The sequence below is a fragment of the Hordeum vulgare genome, chromosome 5H, assembly GCF_904849725.1.
Source record: "Hordeum vulgare subsp. vulgare chromosome 5H, MorexV3_pseudomolecules_assembly, whole genome shotgun sequence".
In the NCBI taxonomy this organism is placed as follows: Eukaryota; Viridiplantae; Streptophyta; class Magnoliopsida; order Poales; family Poaceae; genus Hordeum; species Hordeum vulgare.
The window spans coordinates 346,499,776-346,521,924 of NC_058522.1; the positions used below are offsets into that span (position 1 = coordinate 346,499,776).

General features: G+C 50.4%; 1 protein-coding gene across 1 annotated transcript in view; it reads right to left on the minus strand.

The window, feature by feature from the left end:
• LOC123399075 (preprotein translocase subunit SECY, chloroplastic) overlaps positions 1 to 20,688 on the minus strand; it is a 32,399-nt gene extending 11,711 nt beyond the window's left edge. Inside the window, exons 1-5 of the mRNA XM_045093497.1 lie at positions 20,402 to 20,688; positions 20,132 to 20,307; positions 13,448 to 13,833; positions 12,462 to 12,761; positions 12,285 to 12,374 (exon numbers count right to left, since the gene is read on the minus strand). Coding sequence (XP_044949432.1) covers positions 12,285 to 12,374; positions 12,462 to 12,761; positions 13,448 to 13,833; positions 20,132 to 20,307; positions 20,402 to 20,577 — 1,128 coding nt within the window. The 5' untranslated portion in view covers positions 20,578 to 20,688. The remainder of the gene's footprint in view (positions 1 to 12,284; positions 12,375 to 12,461; positions 12,762 to 13,447; positions 13,834 to 20,131; positions 20,308 to 20,401) is intronic.
• Positions 20,689 to 22,149: the final 1,461 nt, after the last annotated feature.

Genomic DNA, 22,149 nt, shown 5'->3' on the forward strand with positions numbered 1-22,149 from the left:
GCCGCTCTCCGCCTCCACAGCAACCTGCGCGCGCCTGATGGCGTCCGCCGCCTCTCCCTTAGTGCCGAGGACCATCACCCACATGTAGCGAGAGAGGTCGTCGACGAGCAGCAGGAAGTAGCGTCGACCTCCTGGTGTGGCTGGCGTCACCGGGCCGCATAGATCTCCGTGCACGAGCTCCAGCCTCTCCTTGGCTCGAAAACTCGCTTGCTGGGGAAAGGGGAGTCGTCTCTGCTTCGTCAGCACACAGATGTCGCAGAACTGCTCCACATGGTCGAGGCATGGCAGGCCTCGCACCATTCCTTGGCACTTAGACGCTTCAGGGCCTCAAAATGAAGGTGCCCAAAGCGCTCATGCCATTGCCACGCCTCGTCGTCCCGACGGACAGCGAGACAGACCGGTTGTGCCACCTGCACATCAAGGACGTAGAGTCGATTTTCACCTCTGGGTACCTTGGCAAGAAGGCGACGCTGGCGATCCCTGATGCGTAGGACCCCATGCTCAATCAGCACGCGTGAGCCGTTCTCATCCAGTTGTCCCAAGCTGATGATGGAATTCCTTAGCGCGGGGATGTAGTAGACACCGGTGAGCAGCCGGTGCTCTCCCGTCTTGGTGGTGAAGATGACGGAGCCGACGCCCTTAATTTCCACAGCTGAGGCATCCCCAAACTTGACGGAGCCTCGCGCGTCGGAGTCGAGCTCGGCGAAGAATTCCCTTCGACCGGTCATGTGGTGGGTGGCGCCGGTATCGAGGCACCACCCCGCAGTCTTGTCCTTCCCGGAGCCATCGCCGAGAAGAGCGTGTGCTTTTGGCTCGTCGAGGTGGAGGAGAGCCTTTGCGACTGGTGTCGCTGAAGGTAGCTCGATGCTTGCATGCGCCATGAACAGAGTCGTCTCCTCCTCCTCCGCCTGTGCGACGTGAGCCTGGCCTTGTCGTGGTTGTCGACACTCATTGGCCCAATGGCCAAGCCGGCCACAGTTGTGGCAGCTGTTGTCCTGTGCTGGCTTGGGCTTGCCAGCGACGCCGTCCTTGGCGCCTCCGCGGGCGTCACCTTCGGCACGTCCTTGTGCCTTGCCGCCCCTTCGCGCCTTACGCTGCTTGCCGCGCTTGCGGCCGCCTGTCGTGGAAGAAGGCTCCCCCTTCTTCTTGTCACCAAGGCTGGCATCCCACTGCTCCCGAGTTAGGAGCAGCTTCCCGTCGGTGGTGATGGGCCCCGAGGGCGGCTGTGGCTCGTCGGTGTCGACGACCTTGAGGCGACCTATCGCCTCCTCGATCGTCATCGTGGAGAGATCCAGCAAAGACTCGATCGAGCGAGCCATCTGCTTGTACTTCTCGGGGATGCACCGGAAAAGCTTCTCGACAGCTCTCTCCTCGGTGTAGGTGGCATCGCCGAACTTCACCATCTTCTGCAGCAGAGTGTTGAGACGGAGAGCAAAGTCATCAACGTCCTCACCTGGCTTGAAAGCCAGGCTCTCCCACTCCTTACGAAGTGCCTGCAGTGTGGACTTGCGAGCACGGTCGCTGCCGATGCGTGCCGCGGCGATGGCGTCCCAAGCCTCCTTGGCAGTCCGCTTGTTGGAAAGCGAGAACTGCATCTCGGGCGGGACTGCGGCGATGAGGGCGTCCAGCGCCCGTCGATCTTCTTGGTGGTCGACGTTGCTGTCCTGGACTGCCTCCCACAGCCGCCGCACCTGGAGCCTGATCTTCATGATCGCGGCCCACTCGACGTAGTTGGTTTTAGTGAGGGTAGGCCACCCAACACTGGGACCAACATCCCTGACCACAGTCTGGACCTCGTAGAGGCCGCGGTCCTGGTCGTTGCAGCCGCCGTCGCCGTGCGCACCTTCACCTGGAGCGCGGGCGTGCTCAGCTGCCCACTGCGCCGTCCGCTCTTGCGCCACTTTGGCGCGGTCTGCGTCGGCGCCGTCGTCCGCAGGCGCGGAGCCGTTGGAGCTGCCGGAGCCGACACGGAGTGCCTTGGCATCCGCCGTAGCCTCACGTGCTGCCTCCGCTGCTGCTGCTGCTTCTACCTCCGCCCTGGCTGCTTCTACCTCTGCTCTGGCTGCTGCCAGCTCCGCTGCAGCCAGCCTCGACACCCTTGCTGCCGCAGCAGCTGCTGCTACAGCTGCTCGCTCACGCTCCTCTGCCACGGTGCGCTCGGCCTCCTGCCGGCGCCGTATGCTCGAGGTAGCCGTGTGCTGAGAGCGACCTGCAGACATGGCTCGCTGCAGGGGGGTTGTTGCGTGAAGAGGAGGTTGTTGCTGACGAGCTGCTGCTGCTCGACAGTCCGGAGGGAGGGAGGTAACTAGGGGCAGTCGGAGAAGCTGCTGCTACCGGCTTAGGCTGCTCAGCTCCCGATGAGAGAGGTGAGCAGGAAATGCTCAGGGTACAAGATAACGAGGCTCTGATACCACTTGTTAGACCTTTCAGCCTGAGCATTGATAGTTGTGGATGCCACTAGGAGAGTTGGGACAATTTTGTTGGTTTATTTCTCACACAATGCCATGCCAACCTGAGGGGTTGGGGATACATATTTATAGGTTGCTAGCCAGCCAAGCATATGCTAAGATGCTAGTCTAAGATGCTGCTAAGATGCTAGTCTAAGATGCTATCCTAACTGCCAGTCCTTGATGGTCAAGGATTCTATCCTAACAGCCACAAGGACCATGTGCTGCAGCCCCACAAAGGACCATGTGCTGCAGCACCACAAAGACCATAGTACATAGACTTATCCATCAGCCTCTGGTGTTCTTTTTTACTCTTATGCGTGTGACATCTAGAAAATGATTTGAGATTTTTAATTTGTCCTCTCAGATAACATAAAACTCTCGTAGAAAAAATTGAACACTAAGCAACTAAAAAATATTGAAATTCTAACCTAAAACTTTAAGAGAAAGATTGTGTACGACACTGGAACTTGACGAAGAAGAGTTTCCCCCGCTTTATATATAAAGCAACCATCACCGCATACATCCGAGAGCACCGATACAAACACACGCAACCACTGCACTCAACACTCACACCCAAGGCAAGATACAAAGGTGCCGGGCACCGACACACCACCTCAACAACTACCAAGCACACTACAAATGAGCAAAGAATAACCGCTTTGAGTCGACGAACACCACCACAAGTGCGATCCATCGAAGAGAGGCGAGACGGCCAATGTCGGGGCGGGGACTCCAAAACGGTGCCTTCAAGAAGGGCACGACCATGGATAGCCGCCACAGTCGGATCCCACGGATCAAGTTTTCACCTGGAGCAACACGAAGGGGGTGGAAGCACCACGACGGTGCCTGCAAGGAGGAAACGACGACCGCAGTCGCCACCGCTGTCGGCCAGTCCAATGACTGGGCAAGTGAGGTATCCTGTTGCTCCGACCCCTCCGATGCACCTCCGCTCCGCCAACCACCCCCATCCATGCCGCCCGAGCGGCCATGTCTGCTCGCCCACACCCGAGCCGTGCAATCTGCCCAAGATCAACACGCCTGCCACCGCCAGGGCCGCCGCCCTGCATCTAGACCGCCCAAAGACCATCCCCGACCAAACGCCGGGACACGCACGCACCTCCACCACCGCAACCACGCCACCAGCACCGCCAGACGACCGACGACAACACCAGTCGCTCGTGGCCCCTGCTGGCCTCAACCCTTGCCGCCTAACGGGCACCGGCAGCAGATCCGGCTGGATCTGACCGGGCCGTCACACGTGAAACCACCCGAAGCAGAGGCCCCCAGCACCACCTTGGACCGCTGCCCCAGCAGCAGCCGCGCCGCAACCAAGCAGCAAGAAGAGACCGCGCCGCCACCAGACGACGCCACAGCCCCCGCACGTGCCCGGCGCCACGTCACTGAGCCCCGCCGCAGCACAGCGCCTTCAGCAGCCAGCCCTCCCGCGCCGGCTAGGGGTTTCGTTCGAAGGAGAAGGAGCGGCCCCGCCGCCGCCTACATCGGTCGAGCTTCGCCTGACAGCGCCTCTAGGCGGCGGTGAGGGAGGGGGCGGAGGAGAGGGTATGGGTGGCGGCGGCCGCGGGTTCCCCCGTCCGCTCGTGGGAGCGGCTCGGGGGAAAGGGAATGGTACTCTCCAAAGGTCGAAACTGGAACTTCCCCTTTATGGATCTGCCCCTCTTATTCCATAATTTTGACTTCTTACCCAAAAAGCGTAGGTCTTATAAAACTTTCATTACAAGACCAAAATGGTCTTGCCACTGCCTCACTATCTGCCCCCCCCCCCCCCCCCCCCCCCGCGCGCCCCGCCCCACACACACACAGACACATTGGACTATAGTGATAAAGCCTCGTTTGTCGTTACATCTGTCGGGCCGCCGCGCAAACCTCACTAAGTTGATGTACCTCACCAGAGGCCTGGAAAAGCAGATTCATTCATTTAGTTCCCTCAATATGTTCCATTACTGGGTTGATTTGTTTGATTCGTGTTGAAAAGAACCAAAAAACTAGCAACCGCACACACCACCGTCGCTGGACTCCATGCCATGCCTACATGAGGACACCGCAGAGATGGTGTGGTCAAGGACTCGGTGAAGTATCCCCAAGCCTGGGAGCACCTAATATGTTCTTCTCGGGAAGGAGACAAGGGCGGCGTCTCACATGGTCACTAGTGATGTGTCTGAAGAGTAAAGGATCATGGTTTTTTTTTTAAAAAGAAGGATCAGGTTTGTAACAGGGAACAAAGGAAAAATAAGGAGAAAACGAAGAGGAGGGGTCAAAAGGGGGGGCTAAGTGGTACGTTTCCAGCATTCAACCAGCCAAATGGCACGAAGGAGAGAAGCCCAATGTTCTGGTGGAATAACCAACATTATGCAATACAAAATGTGATGTAAAATAGAGGCAAAACCACTAGTGGCAAACAAAAACATTAACAAAGATTTGGAGGTAATGCTACACACTACAGCATGATAGAATAATACATACTGAATCTTTCGTACCCAGGGGCAGATCCAGTGCCTAGGAAGGTCAGGAGTCTGTATGACTCCAAGGACCTCAGTGCATTGCTTTGCCAGAGTACAGTGAATTATGTTCTTTACTCTTTTTGAAGAATACACAGGGCATCCGTGAGCTTTTCATTCAAAGGAAGAAATTGCGTGATTTGCACAAGGCAGTGGAGGAAGAAAACAGCACCAGGCTCACACACTCATGTTTGGAGGGCAGTTGGGCTGACTGCACCCCACTGGCACATTCAGATTAAGCCACCACTTTGAACTGGTATCACTCAGGAGCAAGGCCAGTTGCCGAGACTGAAATGCTGAGACAAGTGGAATGAAAACCCTAAGGGCTTGTTCGGTTAATCCCCACCACAAGGGGATTGGAGAGTGTAGAAACGGGAGGAAGAGAGGAGTACCTCCAGCTCGTGTGTTTTGTGTGTGGCGGCTCAGACTGGGAACGGGATGGCTGGGAGCCTCTTTTTAGGTCAGTCCCACTACATGGGCCTGGCCCTAAGAGATAACTGGATGGGCTGGGCCATACCGGTTCAACACTCCCCCTCAACTCCCCCTCAATATGGGGGACACAGATCAGGTGACATGCACCTTTGCATGTCACCGTGTGACTTGCGGTTTAAATTTAAATTTAAACATTGCGAAAAAATCTGAAAAAAATCATGCATGTTCACAGCACATATTAAGATAACCTCTAAAATATTCAGATCAAAATTCGAAACATACATCAAGAAACAAAAAAGAGAAATCTGTCATGAATAGTCACGAATGGTTCTGTGTAGACTATTCACATCTAGTTTCTCTTTTTTGTTTCTCGATGTATGTTTCGAATTTTGATCTGGATTTTTTAGGGGTTATCTTAATATGTGCTGTGAACATGCATGATTTTTTTTTAGATTTTTTCGCAATGTTTAAATTTGAATTTAGGCCGCAAGTCACACGGTGACATGCAAAGGTGCATGTCACCTGATCTCTGTCCCAAGATGGGTGGTAGATATCTATCATTCCCATCTTGTCACATGCCAAGTTACAATCCTTTGTTCCCAGACCCTTTGTCAAACAATCTGCAAACTGCTGCCCAGAACTGACATGAGTAAGGCTGATGACCCCGGCATCAAGCTTCTCCTTAATGAAGAACCGATCAATTTCCACATGCTTTGTCCTATCATGTTGAATTGGGTTATTAGCGATGGCTATAGCTGACTGATTGTCACAGCACACCTTCAAGGGCCCCTTCCTCAGAAGTTTCAACTTGCTCAGTAGGTACTTCACCCAGAGCATCTCACACAACCCTTGAGATAATGCTCTATACTCAGCTTCTGTTGTTGATCTAGACACAACCGGCTGTTTCTTGCTTCTCCATGATACCAAATTTCCTCCCACAAACACGCAGTAACCAGAAGTTAATCTTCTATCATCTTGACAACTGGCCCAGTCAGAGTCACTATAGCCATCCACCTCAAGATGTCCACTCTTTCCAAACCACAACCCTTTACCCGGAGTCCCCTTCAAGTATCTCAGGATTCTGTGCACAATATCAAGATGCCCACTCCTTGGTTCATGCATGTATCTGCTCACCACCCCCGTAGCATACGTAATGTCAGGCCTGGTATGACACAAGTACAACAACCTTCCAACCAGTTTCGGATACTCTTCCTTATTCACTAGCTCTCCTGATTGTGCTGTCACTTGGTGATTTTGTTCAATCGGAGTAGGGGCAGTACGACATCCCATCATGCCCACGTCACTCAAGAGATCCAAGGTGTATTTTCGTTGGCACAAAGAGATTCCCTTCTCTGTCCGAGCCACTTCAATGCCAAGAAAGTATTTTAGGTTACCCAAATCCTTTACCTCAAACTCCTTGCTCAAACAACCCTTCAATCTCTCTATTTCCTCCTCATCATCTCCAGTGATGATAATGTCATCCACATAAACAGCAAGAATGGTGATCTTCCGATCAGAGTGCTTGTAGAACATCGTGCGGTCACTGTTACACTGACCATACCCCATACCACGGACAGCGCGTCTGAACCTATCAAACCAGGCCCTTGGTGATTGCTTCAGTCCATACAAGGATTTCTTCAGCCTGCATACCTTCCCCGTAGCCTCTGAAGTACCAAAACCTGGTGGTATTTCCATGTACACTTCTTCTTGCAACTCACCATGCAAGAAGGCATTCTTGACATCTAATTGATGCAACTTCCACCCAAAGTTTGCAGCACAGGAGACCAGTATCCTTACTGTGTTCATCTTTGCCACGGGAGCAAACGTCTCATCATAGTCAATTCCATAAGTTTGACTATATCCTCTGGCGACCAATCTGGCCTTATACCGTTCCACCTTCCCTTCAGGATTCTGCTTTACTGTATAGATCCACTTACAACTCACTGCTTTCTTTTCTGCCGGCAATGTGGTTAGCACCCATGTCTTGTTTTTCCTTAGTGCTTCCAATTCTTCTATCATCGCTTCACGCCACCTCGGATCTTGCTTTGCAGCCTTCCAATCCTTTGGAATTGACACAGTTTGAAGGGAGGCAACAAACGCCTTATATGTGGGTGACAAAGCCTTATAAGACACAAAATTGCCAATATCAAGATCATCACAAGCATCATCCTTCGGTAGAGCCTTCCTTGCTACTTCACCCTTTCTTGCCGCTTCACGTGTAGCATTTCGCAATGCAATGGGCAGCTCCACTGTGTCAGATGAGCTCGTCTCACTATCTTGCTGCTCCTCCTGCACTCTTGCCTCATTGCCTTGCTGCTCCCCTTGCACTCTTGCCTCATTGCCTTGCTGCTCCCCTTGCACTCTTGCCTCATTGCCCTGTTGCTCCCCTGCACTCTTGCCTCACTGCCCTGTTGCTCCCCTTGCACGTGTGGTTGCCATCGAGAGTACACTAGGGTGTTCGTCTGCCATCGATCCCGAACAGGAACCCGAAGAGCACCAATCTTAAGTGTATCGACGGTTGGCTCGACATGAACCTGCACATCATCATCAGTGAGAGTACTAACCGGAATTGTTTCCACTATTGGTTGGACCTGAACTTGGACATCATTAGCAGTGTTATTGCCCATAGAATCACCCTGAGTATGAGACACATCCTTCTCCCCCTCTTGACAATCGTGCACATGATGTAGGTGGTCAAGCTCTGCAAATAGCAGACTGAGATCAGTCGGCGTACCATAGAATGGCTCGAACTCCCTGAACGTAACATCCATACTCACGAACCTGCGTTTTTCAGAGGGAGACCAACATTTATACCCCTGCTGACTAGAAGAGTATCCCAGGAAGACACACTTCACTGCCCGAGGATCAAGCTTTCCAACAGATGGTCGGTGATCACGAACAAAGCAAGTACTGCCAAACAACTTTGGGGAAGCAACAAACTTATTATCTCTAATGAGCAACTCAGACGGAGATTTCATACCTAATATCCTGTAAGGTGTCCGGTTGATCAGGTACGTGGCTGTCATAACTGCTTCATCCCATAAGAACTTAGGCACATTCATGGTAAACATTAATGACCGAGCAACCTCAAGAATATGAAGATTCTTCCTTTCGACCACTCCATTCTGAGGTGGGGTGTCCGGACATGAAGTTTGATGAAGAATCCCTTGGTTAGCCATGAAATCCCCAAAAATATTGTTCACATACTCTGTACCATTGTCAGTCCTGAGCACGTTGACCTGCACCTGAAACTGGTTCTTTACAAGAGCATGGAAGTTCTGAAAACAGCTAAACACCTCATCCTTGTGACGCATCAAGTAAATCCAAGTCATACGAGAATAGCAGTCAATAAAGGTAACAAAATACTTCTTTCCATTCATTGACACTACTGGGCTAGTCCATACATCCGAATGAATGAGCATAAAAGGAGATATGCTCCTAAGCCTCTTACTCACATATGAGGCTCGTGTGTGTTTTGCATATTCGCAAGCATCACATGTCAACTTGCCCTTGCCTATTCCACACATAACATCCGGAAAGATTCTACTCATCTTATCAAAAGATACATGACCCATTCTACAATGATGGATCATCGCCTGCTTCTCCTTGTCCTCCATGGTCGCAGCACACACCAAGTCCGGTTGCACCTCCTGGTCCATGTACCAGAGCCCCCTACGCCTGGTGCCAGTCCCAACCGTCTGGCTCGTCTGTCGCTCCTGAATCAAGCAACCGAACTTGTCAAGGATCACACGACAGTCTATTTGATCAATGAGAACACTGAAAGAGACCAAATTGACAGGAAAAGCTGGCACATGCAAAACTGACGATAAGGAGATGGCTGAAGTGCATTTGACTGTGCCAACCCCTACGGCTGATTGGTACCACCGGCAGTTTGTACCTGCCTCTGCCAGTGCCCTCTCTGTTGTATCCCCTGCCTGTACCACGAGTTGGACATTCCCTCTTCCAATGACCTACCTCCCCACAAATATGACATTTGTTGGGATCTCCCCACTCCATGCGCTCAGTGACTGCAAATGTCGAAGCCGGCACAAACTTCACGTTTGCATGCTCAAGAGATAGCCTCACCTCCTCTTGAGACATTGCTGCAATAGTCTCCTCAATAGTTGGCAGGAGAGGTTGGTGCAACAGGGAAGCCCCCTGCCATGAAAGCAACCTCTGAGGCCTTCCAACAGTTTCAGCACACGCCTGCGTGCAATCCACTTGCGCCCTGACTCGATGCACGCCGCATCATAGATTTCCAGAGGATCACAGTTATCCTGCTCCGCCCACAAAGCCTGCAGCTCTGCTACATATGCCATCACTGACATGTCATCGCCTTGGCGCAGCCGACTGATCTTCCCCTCAATCTGAGCAATTAGCATGAAATTACCCTTGCCTGAGTATTGGGTGGATAGAGTCTTCCATATCTCGGCGGACGTGGATAGTCCCTCCACAGAGCGACCAATGGAGGGCACCACTGAGTTCAACAACCAGCCAACAAGCACAGAGTTTATGACCTTCCACCGCTTTCCCTCCGCGATAGTCTTGTCTCCGGGTTCATCAACCGCACCCAATAAGTGCCCATCAACTTCCTTCTGTTCCACAGCCAGCAATGCCCTTCTGGACCAGCTCAAATAATTTGTGGCCCCCTCTAGCTTCATGTTCAGGGGTGACATTTTGAGCTTCTGAGCCACTTCCTGTCGAGGAACGATGGCCCCAAAGTTGGAGTTGGACTCCACGAGGATCTTAGCGAGCTTCTTGAAAGCTGCAGCAAGAGCATTTGGTTCAGCCATCTTTGGTGTTCCAGCAGCACCACAGCCTCACTTCTCCACAGCAGAACCAACACACAGCAGCAAAACAGCAACTCAAATGCACAGCAGCAGGAACAGCACAACAACAGCTCCACTAACAGCACAGCAGCAGCTCCAGGAACAGACCACCACCAGCACCTTCTCCTCTAGCAGCAGCACCCAGCTCCCGGTCTCCCCTGTAGTGCACACCACCACCACCAGCAACAGCAGCTGCAACCTCCTTCTTGGGCAAACAGCAGCAGCCGCAACCCCAGACTCCAGCAGCCGCCCTTCTTTCGCTTCCTCCTCTCTCCTTCTCCCTTCCACCTCCAGAAACACAGCAGAACAGAGAGAGATAAGAGAGCCGGGGCAGGAAGGAACCAGCACCAGCCGTCGCCCTGTCGTCCGCGCAGCCGCTTCTCCTCCTTGCGCGCGCGCACAACCCGCGCACAGCCGCCTCCTCTCCAGCGCGCACGGCCGCCGTCGATCCCCACCGGACCCCGCAGCCACGCCGGCCGGCACCGCCGTCCGTCAGGCCTTGCCGGACCTGGCTCTGATACCATGTAGAAACGGGAGGAAGAGAGGAGTACCACCAGCTCGTGTGTTTTGTGTGTGGCGGCTCAGACTGGGAACGGGATGGCTGGGAGCCTCTTTTTAGGTCAGTCCCACTACATGGGCCTAGGCCCTAAGAGATAACTGGATGGGTTGGGCCATACCGGTTCAACAAAGAGGATTGGAGGGGATTGAGGTGGATTTTGACTTACAGGGGATTTAATCCTCCTCAATCCACTCCAATCCCCTTCAAATCCGTTGCAACCGAACAAGGCCTAAGCGGTCTTGTGAGTGGGAGGTGGCAAGACATCAAGGTTTTATGAGGGTGATCGAGAGCAGTAGGCAGCTGCAGTTGTGAGGAGCCAGGAGGCTAAGGGCTAGTTCTTTTCAGATTCCCCAGCTGATTATGTCGGGTTGCCTCTATGGTGTTGTATGGGTCATACCTTCTTTGGCGTTTGTATCTTCTGCTTTTTTATTAAAAGGGCAGCCCGGTGCACGTAGCTCCCGCTTGCGCAGGGTCGGGGGAAGGGTCCGACCACTTTGGGTCTTTTGTACGCAGCCTTTCCCTGCATTTCTGAAAGAGGCTGTTTCAAGGACTCAAACCCATGACCTCATGGTCACAAAGCAACAGCTTTACCGCTGCGCCAAGGCTCCCCTTCTTCTCCTTTCTTAATGCAACAACAACAACAACAACAAAGCCTTCAGTCCCAAACAAGTTGGGGTAGGCATATTCAGAAGAAAAAAAACTGGGCTTTGGCCCATCGATTCCCCAGCCAGCTGCTCTCAATTCATGTGTATGGACAGAAGTGAGGCAACCCCAACTTCCCGAGATTCTGAGCCAAAAAACGAAAGAGTAAATATGATTGTCCCTATCCGTCGGTGGAATTACAGAGAAATCGGACCTAGCCATCTCCCCTTCCCCCTCAACAAAAAATGCCGCTTGCGCTCCCTCCTCGCCCGGTCCCGCATGGAGCAGACGCCACCCGAGTCTCCCACCCCAGCATTCTCCCGCCAAAGCACTCCGACGCCAAGTCCATCACTCCATGTCATCATCTTCACGTTTGGTGGCGCCGGTGGTGGTTGGCGCTGCTGCTGAGTCGGGGAACATGCTTGCTGGCCTTGCCGGGGACTCAACTAGTATCTACAGCGCCGCGCGTGCTCCCGCGCAGGGAATTCTTCGTCCGCTGCCGTCCTCAACTTAAGTGTCCTTGTGCTGAAAAATGTTGTTTTCTGCATATGGGTGAATGTACTAGATTTCTTAACTCTTTAATTACGGTGTTGCTTCTCCCCTTCATGAAAAGATGTGCAAACGCTTGTTTGCACTCCAAAAAACCATGCACGTCTCAAGATAGTATGAAGAGATTGAGTTATTTTCACTTTAATCAAAATAAGACTTGAAACAATTGGCTACTCTCTAACTATAACTACTACCCCGGCTTATTTGTGTTCTGTATGCGTTAACGGATCTCGAAACCTAAAATCTATCCATGTCCAACATGTGGAGAGGCAGAAATTAAATGAAACCATATGGAAACATTACGAACCTTAAAAGGTAGATATGCAGAACGTTGGGGTCCTCCAGTTCGACTGCCGTATCGAGAAGCATAGTTGAGTGGTATTTTTCTCTCAGCTTCCTGAAACCATAAAAATGATCTGAATTAAGCAAATCATACTCGGACAAAATTTATATTTATCTTGAAAAGCAAAGTATATTTTCTCACCTGGACATAGACAATCCCAAGAACTAAGAAAAAGAATGACAATATGATTGTGAGAAGTCCAACATAATTGCCTGCTTGAAATCCCTCTGCAACTGTCCTTCCAAATGATGCAGGCAAATACGATATTATACTTGTAAATATAAGAAGAGATGTTCCATTCCCGAGTTTCAACTCAGATATTGTTTCACCAAGGAAAGTTGTGAACACCGATCCAAGTGTCAATAGAGTCACAGATGTTAGTACCCATTCTGTGCTGAAGTCATTAACATAAGGACGAAGAAAAAGAACTTGCCCGATAGCCTAGCAAAAGGTACAAAAATCAAATTTGAAGCAGATGGGAAGATAAATAGAGCAATCAGAACTTACATTAAAAATAAAATAATACCTTCATAACTAATATTGTGCAACCTCGTACTAGAATGAAATGTACACACAGCAGTATATCATTCTCCAAAAAAAATCTGACAACAGAAGCGTCGGACGGACTCAAATGAGTAATACTAGGATTGTTTTTCATTGTTCATGACCGCAAAGCACATGATTTGGCATCAGGAATAAGTTTGTTGTATTTTGAGTTTCTTTTCCATGCCAAAGGTAAGTCATCGGTGTACATAGAAGGTATAAGTTACAAAAAAGGAAGTGTCATATTACCTTGATATTGCAAGTTATGTGGTCAAATTGTGTGGCATGTTTGACATAATTCTAACTGTTTAACATGGTATGCTGTTAAGTAGATAGTCAGTTAATATAGCATGTGATCACTGATCGCACAACATTACAAAGCTTTTCATCTGTCCCGACAAAAGTAAGTCATACACACAAGGTATCCCCTTCGGTACCATGGAAACCTTGAGGTACGACGCTTCAGAACCAATTATTGACATCAAAAAATTCCAACAGCTGCTCTTGTAGTTTTAACTAGTCATTATCTTGACAAAAAGAAGATATCCAAGAGATGCTCAAATATTTCCAAGACTCTAACCTACCTGGGCAATTGCAAAACCAACAGATGCATATCTTGTGTACTGAAGAATCTTTTTTCTACCTGCCTCCCCTTCTTTTTTCTGAAGCTCTTGCAATTTCGGGTAAAGCTGAGTAAGGAGCTGAAACACAATCTGTGCATTGATGAACGGAACAATGCCGAGGGAGCATATTCCAAGCCGGCCAATACCTCCACCAGAAAAAGAATCTAAAGTGCCCAGCAGACTGTTCTGGTCAAGATTACCAGCAAAAGCTGCCTGGTTCACTCCACCCAAAGGTATATACACACCAAGTCGAGACAATGCCAAAAACCCAAGGAGCTTCAAAAACTTCCCAGGTAGAGGACCCTTGAAGAAGTCACCAAAATCAATAGTACTGTCCTCCATTGCAGCTGCTCCAATCAGATTAAAATACATTATATAGGTATAAACGGATAAACTGAAGTGTACTCGAGCTGCAAATATATGAACGTGTTATGACCAGAGGCCCAGTTAGCCAAACTGGCCCAGTTATCTTAATAATATTAGGGGCTTAGCACAGTTTATTATAGCCTAGGGAACTTATATATAGTCATGTAATCAACACTTTTGAGATTAAGCAAAGATCAATCTATTTTGATCGGCTCCAACTAGGAGCCGGTGCCCTAATCCTAGCCGCCTCTACTACTCGCCGCCGCCTCCTCCCTGCGCCGAGACGGCGTTGTCACGCCGGTCGCGGCGCCCTCGTCTCCTCCAACCTCCCTCCTACCCTTATAACCTAAGGCAGAGGGCCGGTAGAACCCTAGTTTCAACCAGTTTGGTATCAGGTAGCTTCGGTGCGATCATGTCTTCGCCGCCGCCCACCTCAACCCTCCCGCTGGCGACCACGGTCGGCACCCCTTCTCTGCCGGTGTCGGTCACCTCCGCCGTGCCGATTCCCACCGTCTTCACTCCGGAGGAAGTCGCTGGAGCGCTCCGCGATCTCGCCACCGCAGTCCAGGGCATCCGCCTCTACTTGGTTGGGCCCTACGGGCGGCCGCCAGCCGCGCCACCGGGCCGCTGCTCCTGCCGTGGCAACCGCCGCACCCGGCGGCCTCCGCGGCGCTCGCTGGGCCGCTGCAGCTGCAGCCGCCTCCCGCCTCCAACCCGCCCTGGCCGCAATGGCCGTCGCCGACCCTCGCGACCTCCGCCGCACCCGTTTCCCCCCTGCAGCAGCCGCTGCAGCTGCAGGCGCCCCCGCCGATCCACTCCGGGCCGGCTACGACCGCGTCGGTGGGAGTCCCGATGCACCAGGTCCGGTTCCCGCCCTCGCCGTCACCACTTCCGGCCTGGTTGGCCGGGTCGTCACTGCAGCCGACGCCCACCCTACAGTACTGCGGGCCCTCCAGCTCCGCGGGTCCCTACGCCGGCCTCGACGGGCAGCCGTTTCACGGGGCACCCCGTGCGTCCAGTGACCTGGCGCCGCCCCCCATGCTGCTCCACACCGCCGACCCGTACGGCCACGGCGGTCATACTCAGACACCGCCGCGCTTCGCCAAGCTCGACTTCGCCACCTTCGACGGCACCGAGGACCCCCTCAACTGGCTTAATCAGTGTGAGCAGTTCTTTCGAGGGCAACGCACACTCGCGTCGGACCGCACCTGGCTCGCCTCATATCACCTCCGAGGCGCCGCGCAGACGTGGTACTACGCCCTCAAGCAGGACGAGGGCGGCATGCCCCCATGGGAGCGCTTTCGTGAGCTCTGTCTCCTTCGCTTCGGGCCGCCGATACACGGGAGCCGGCTGGCGGAGCTAGGCCGACTCCCCTTCACCTCCACGGTGCAGGACTTCGCCGACCGCTTCCAGGCCCTGGCGTGCCACGCGCCTGGCGTGACGGCCCGTCAACGGGCCGAGCTCTTCGTCGGCGGTCTGCCAGATCATATTCGCGTGGACGTAGAGCTTCGAGGACCGCAAGACATCCAGAAGGCCATGTACTATGCCCGTGCGTTCGAGCAGCGGACGGTGGCTATGCAGCAGGCATTCCCGGTCCAGGCACCTCGCCCACCCCCTCAGCCGGCTATGTCTGCACCCAGCCGGCCTGCCCAGCCGGCGACAGGGACGCCCGCCACAACAGCAACTCGACCGTTCCGTCAACTAACCCCGGCCGAACAAAATGAGCGTCGTCGCCAGGGGTTATGTTTCAACTGCGATGAGCCCTACGTGCCAGGCAAAACTGCCTGCGCCTCTTCTACCTGGAGGCGGACGACTATGTCGCGGAGGATACAGCTCCCTCCGAGCTTGCCGGCATACGAGCGGAAACAACGATGTTGTTGCCAGTGACAGTTAATAGGGAGCGCCTCTTAGCTCTCCTGGACACGGGCTCTACACACAACTTCCTGCCCGCGTCTACTATGCGTCGCCTGGCCCTCCAGCCGACGGGCGGCGAGCAGCTCCGAGTTACCGTGGCTAATGGTGACCGTCTCCGTGGCCAGCCGACGGGTGGCGAGCAGCTCCGAGTTACCGTGGCTAATGGTGACCGTCTCCGCTGCCACGGAATTGCGCAGCAGGTTCCCATCCTCATCGGCGACGAGTCCTTCGCCATCACGTGCGTCGGCATCGACTTGGGCGACTACGACTTCATCCTCGGCGTCGACTTCTTGCGGACGCTCGGACCCATCCTTTGGGACTTTGACGCACTAACCATGACTTTCTGGCATCAAGGGCGCATGGTGAAGTGGAAGGGCGAGGGTGGCACTTCTCCAGCAGTTCCCTCTCAGCTGTCAACCGCCATAGCAGACTCCAAGCCGCCCCTGTTGGCTCATCTCCTACAGCGGCACGACAACCATTTACCGGTGCTCCTTGTTCACAAGCCCGAGGGCTCGTGGCGTTTCTACCTCGATTATCGTGCTCTCACTGCCAAGACAACAACGGTCAATTTTCCTATATCGGCCGTGCAGGAGCTCCGGGAAGAGCCGCTAGGGCCACGCTTATTCCCTACGCTCGATTTGCGTTCTGGTTCCCATCACGACCACTTCGAGTTTTTGGTGAGGCCTTTCGGTCTCTCCAATGCGCCGGCGACATTCCAGGCCTTGATGCACGACGTACTTCGGACCAGCTCAACCCTCCGAAGGCACCTTGGGAGCAGCTCAAGGAGTTCCGCCAACATTTTCTAGACGTCCAGCTTGTTTGCGCAGGCGGAGAGAAATGTTATGACCAGAGTCACAGTTAGCCAAACTGGCCCAGTTATCTTAATAATATTAGGGGCTTAGCCCAGTTTATTATAGCCTAGGGAACTTATATATAGTCATGTAATCAACACTTTTGAGATTAAGCAAAGATCAATCTATTTTGATCGGCTCCAACTAGGAGTCGGTGCCCTAACCCTAGCCGCCTCTACTACTTGCCGCCGCCTCCTCCCTGCGTCGAGACGGCGCTGTCACGCCAATCGCGGCGCCCTCGTCTCCTCCAACCTCCCTCCTATCCATATAACCTAAGGCAGAGGGCCGGTAGAACCCTAGTTTCTACCAGAAGGACAATGCCACCAGTCATACATGTTTAATACATAAATAGTAGCAGTCGACTCGGCACTCCCTATATCAACTGAATTTTCGTAGTAACTAAATATCATGTATATGTTTGGGCTAAATTGGGGTTGAAATTTTAGACTAGTTGAAGAAATTTCTCATCAAGATCCTACAACCAAAATCTTGACAAAATGTGGATGAGCAATCAAGAGGCAGATTTTTTTATGGGTAGTCCATTAGGTTTATCAGTTACAAGCAAATTACTTTCTTTTCCCGAGGAACCGGCTGGAGCGATGCCTTTTAATTAAGGAGAAGAATATTTACATGTTGGGACATGTTTTGAGAAGGGGACAAGCGCCAAAAAAATCCGAACAACAGGGGATGCTCAAACCGTTGATCACTGAGAATATGAATGGATTTGCGTTAGGTACGACCGATATCAAACGTATTAAGTTTGCTATTCTAGCTTTAATCTAAGACCCCAGGGGCGGATCATATATCCCAATTACAACCTATCGCACTTATCAATGTGCTCTTCAAACTGGTTGTCAAAGTATGCGATGCGATTGGGTCTGTTAGCGGCTAAAATTGTCGACCCAGCGCAAATGGATTTTATTAAAGGCTGTTCTAACCTTGAGAGGGTGCTATGTCTTAACGAAATTGTTCACGAGCTTAAGCGTAAGAAACCCCCTGATGTTCTTCTAAAACTTGACACTGAAAAGGCGTATGACCGAGTTAGTTGGTCTTTTCTTCGAGAAGTTCTGCAACGGAAAGGGTTCCAAGCAGGCTTTATTCACAGGATTATGCAGCTTGTCTCGGGAGGACATACTGCAATTTGCATCAATGGGGAGGTTGGCCCTTTTTTTGCAGTAAGAGAGGCCTGCGTCAAGGGGATCCCATCTCTACCCTTCTATTTGATATAGTCAACGATTCGCTTTCTTCCATGCTAACCAAAGCCAAAGAGGCTGGTCACCTCAAAGGGGTGGCGTCCCACCTCACACCTGGAGGAGTGACTCATCTCTAATACGCAGACGACACGATGCTTCTCTTTGAGCCCGATGTACAAAGTTTGGCCATTATCAAGATCCTTTTAATTTGCTTTGAAGCTATGTCAGGGATGAAAATTAAACTTTGCCAAAAGTGAAGTATGCAGGGTAGGTGTGGATGATGTTGAGAGTGGGTGTGAATTGCCAATCTTCTTAACTGCCACAAATCGGATTTTCCCATCTCTTAGATTGGCCTCCTATGCTGGATAGACAGGTGTTGGCGTCGGATTGGGATCCAGCGATTAGTAATGTTATTACACGAGTTGACCCTTGGCAAGGGAAACTCGTGTCTTCGGGCGCGAGACTCACTCTTACCAATGCATGTTTGTCGGCTAACCCGACCTTCGCTATGGGCCTCTTCTTGCTGGGGGTGGCATCCATGCGCAGTTCAACAAAGTTAGAGACAGATTCTTCTAGGAAGCAGACGTGGCCAAGCACAAATACCATATGGTTCGATGGGCGGACATTTGCAAACCTAAAGACCAGGGAGGCCTAGGTATTACTAATTCCAAGAAAATGAACCTTGCGCTGATTAGTGAGTGGATTTGGAAAATTGCTCGGAACGATGACAGCCTGTGCGCTCGTGTCCCCAAAGCTAAGTACTTCTCAGATTCTTCGCTCTTCGCTACTAAGACCAAGGGCTCCCAATTTTGGAATGGGGTCCAAAAATGCAAAGAGATATTCAATTGTGCTCGCTTCGAGGTCGGGAACGAGAAGGACACCAAATTCTGGCTTTCAAAATGGACTGATGACAAACTTCACTATGCTATTTATCCTAACCTATTTGTCATTGCACCAGACCCCGAGATCTTAGTTAGCAATGTGTTTGTCGCCGGCCAAATTAATCTGGCTTTTATGCGTAACCTCAGTGATTCTGAGCTTGCCTCATGGGAAGCTTTACAAATTCAGCTCACTAATACTAATTTAACCACCGAAAAGGATTCGGTAAATTGGGATCTGGAGGCATGTTGCGACTTCTCAGTAAAATCTTCATACACCAAACTTAACCAAGGTCCTAAGGTGAGATACTCTAAGGCCTTCATACACCAAACTTAACCAAGGTCCTAAGGTGAGATACTCTAAGGCCCTCTGGGCAGCAAGAGTTTCGCTCAAAGTCCATATTTCTCTTTGGCGGGCTGAGTTAAATCGTTTGCCATCTGCAGTTAACCTTCAGAAAAAGAGAGGTCCAGGCAACGGCTGCTGCGCCCTTTGCGACGGCCCAGAAGACGTCGACCACATTCTTTTTCGATGTGCCCCTAATAAATTCTTATGGAGCTGTGTCAAGGACAGCTTTGCCGCTAACTGGGCAACAAACTCCATGGTTAACAGCTTGCTCTGCTGTGCACCACGAGAGGCAAGCAACGTAGATTAGTCTAGCGCTCGTTTGCGGCCTTAGCAACAAAATTGCTATCGAAGGAAAATTTCTATGTCATCCAGCTAATTTTATTTTCAAATGGTCTCTTTTCTTTCAGCAGTGGTGCCCTCCAGTGAAGGGGAAGGCCAGTGACGCAGCCAGCCCGGTGCATCGCATGATCATACACTTGCACACCAATACGCCATCAACAGAAACATCTTGTGAAGCCATCAAGCCCAACGTAGCACCTTTATATCTGTGTAGGGCTATGTCTTTTGAGCGGTTCTGTAATGCTTACTCTTAAGCTCTGATTTTGGCACTTCTATTCTCCTTTCAGTTGTAACACTTTGTAAGACTAAGTGGCCTATGTTGGCTTTATTAATTTAAAGTCGGGTGCTCCTTGCGCCTTTCATCCCAAAAACATCACTTCACCTAAAGTAAGGAAGCATTTGTGCAAAGTGGCGTCCTTCTAAAGCACTGACAAAATAATCATTGACTATAGTACTCCCTCCGGTCCTTTTTACTCCGCGTTTTAGATTTCGGTCAAGTCAAACTTTGCAAAGTTTGACCAAATTTATATTAAAAAATATCAATATCTACAATACTAAATATATGCATTATGAAACTACATTTCGTAAAGAATCTAACAATATTGATTTGGCATGGTGAATGTTGATAATTTTTTCTATAAGTTTGGTCAAAGTAGGGATACTTTGACTTCCGACAAAACTTATATGCAGACTAAAAAGGACCGGAGGGAGTATGTCGAAAATAATAGAGGGAGAAGGGATTAGCTTCGAGTTGCAACCTGCTGCTCCCCGGCCATAGGATGACTTCTCTTTCCTGGATCCACTGGAGCTCCCGAACACTGGAGAGAGGACACCGAAAAATGTCAAGAAGGGAGACTGATAATCAGAACTGGAGGGGTCCTCCCTGTAGAGCCCTAGAGGATCAAAGGCCGGGCCACCCGTCTCCAACGTGCATCTACATGAATACAATAGAAGAGAACCCAATCAAATTTAAACAGCGGGTTCCTCCTGACTGTATTCTTCGGCCAAGAGAGGAGCTAATTTGCTACCTGGGGGAGAAGGCGAAGGCGGCTCTTCCTCTCCTTCTTGCCGTTGCCGTGCGGCGGCCCGGGAAGTGGAAGGAGGAGGCTGCTCTGGTGAGGTGGCGTAGGCGCAGGGGAGCGGAGGTGGGAGGAGGGAGCGCGCGGGCCGGAAGGCAGCATTGCTGCGGTGTCGCCGTGGCCATGGTGCCGCGGGAACGATGGCGGAGGAAGGAGACGAGTGGATGGTGGGTTTTTCCAGGTGATAAAGCTAGACGAAATGACGATGACGCTGTAGAACAGGCTTCCTCAGCCTGTTCATTTTGGCCCAGTTATGGCTAGGGTCTCGCCTGTGAAGAAAACGGTGAAACCGATAATAAGCCTGCCGAAGGATCATAGGTACTACTATCATACATACCAACTAAACAATTTTAATGAATTGACGTAAAATTAAATAAAAAAAGAAAGGGTTGAGTATCATATTATGATACCGTATCATATTAAATGAAATGGTACTATATGTCTTGCATGACAATAAATGAATCATCCTATGATACTAACACATGATACTATGCATTACGGTTGTGGTACCATACACAAAGTATCATATGCATGATACTAGTATATGATACTGTCCATTACAACCGTGCGTCTAAAATATAAACTTTAACGTTGTGTTTCTCATGACAAAAATTTTAAAGCCAAATCTTATGTTGATAAGTTTCGATGAGCTTTTTCAAACATATGTTACTCTCAACTACTACTAACCTATGCTCACAACGTGAGTAATCTGTGCTCATATAAGGATATAAACCGGGTCCCATTTAAATCCACCTTATGGTCTAACGGTGCAATAAAAAAACAGAGAAAATGAACAACAATCAGCAGCTGAGAATGTGGGGCATCGTGCTTTTGTCCTCTATCAATTTCATTACCTTATGAGATGTCAAAATACATGTGTTGCTTATTGTTACGTGATCCGTCTCCTCACTCAACTTTAAAAACAAACACCTTCCGGCTTCGTACTACTACTACCTCATCGTTCTTTCCATTGCTTCATTGTCCTCGTCTCAACGAATTCAGAACATAGAAAAAAGAATTAAAATAAAGTTAGCTAAATCTAACTAAACAGGACTTGTGTGCGTCATTTATTCGCCATTTACATCACTATGCCCACTTCTAGTAGTAACTTATGCTTCCCATTTTGTGCTCCCAAGTAGTAGTAACACGTATAGTCCCAACTACATTAACATGTGCCCTTAACATAAACTAACTCAGTACTTCCACGTAGTACTAGCATGTGCTCCCACCTAATATTACACTACTAGCAAGTAGAGGTGCGGCAGCACGCCGCGCCCAGCATGAATCTTATACGCGTGGATGTGTTGATTTTCTTATAGAAAAAAATAAGGCAATGGATAAGTGAGCTAGCAGTTGATAATGCGCAAGTAAATTTAATTTAGATAAATACTGAAAGGTACCAAAAAACAATTCATCCATGGTTACAAACACTTAGCTATACATCATAAATGTTTCAACCAAAGTTGCGTCTATCAAGAGAAACACAATTTAAAATTTGTCTGACGCAACCAAAAGTTTAACAAAATGAAGGTCCTTTGAACCAAAGAAAATTTCCTCCAATATATAGTTTAAAGATCACATTTCACAAGTAATACACATCCTATAATGGATGGAAATTTGTATTAGTGAACGAAGCAAGATACAGAAGAAGGAAAAACAACAGAAAAAGTGATGTGGACAATAAAAAGGATTGACCT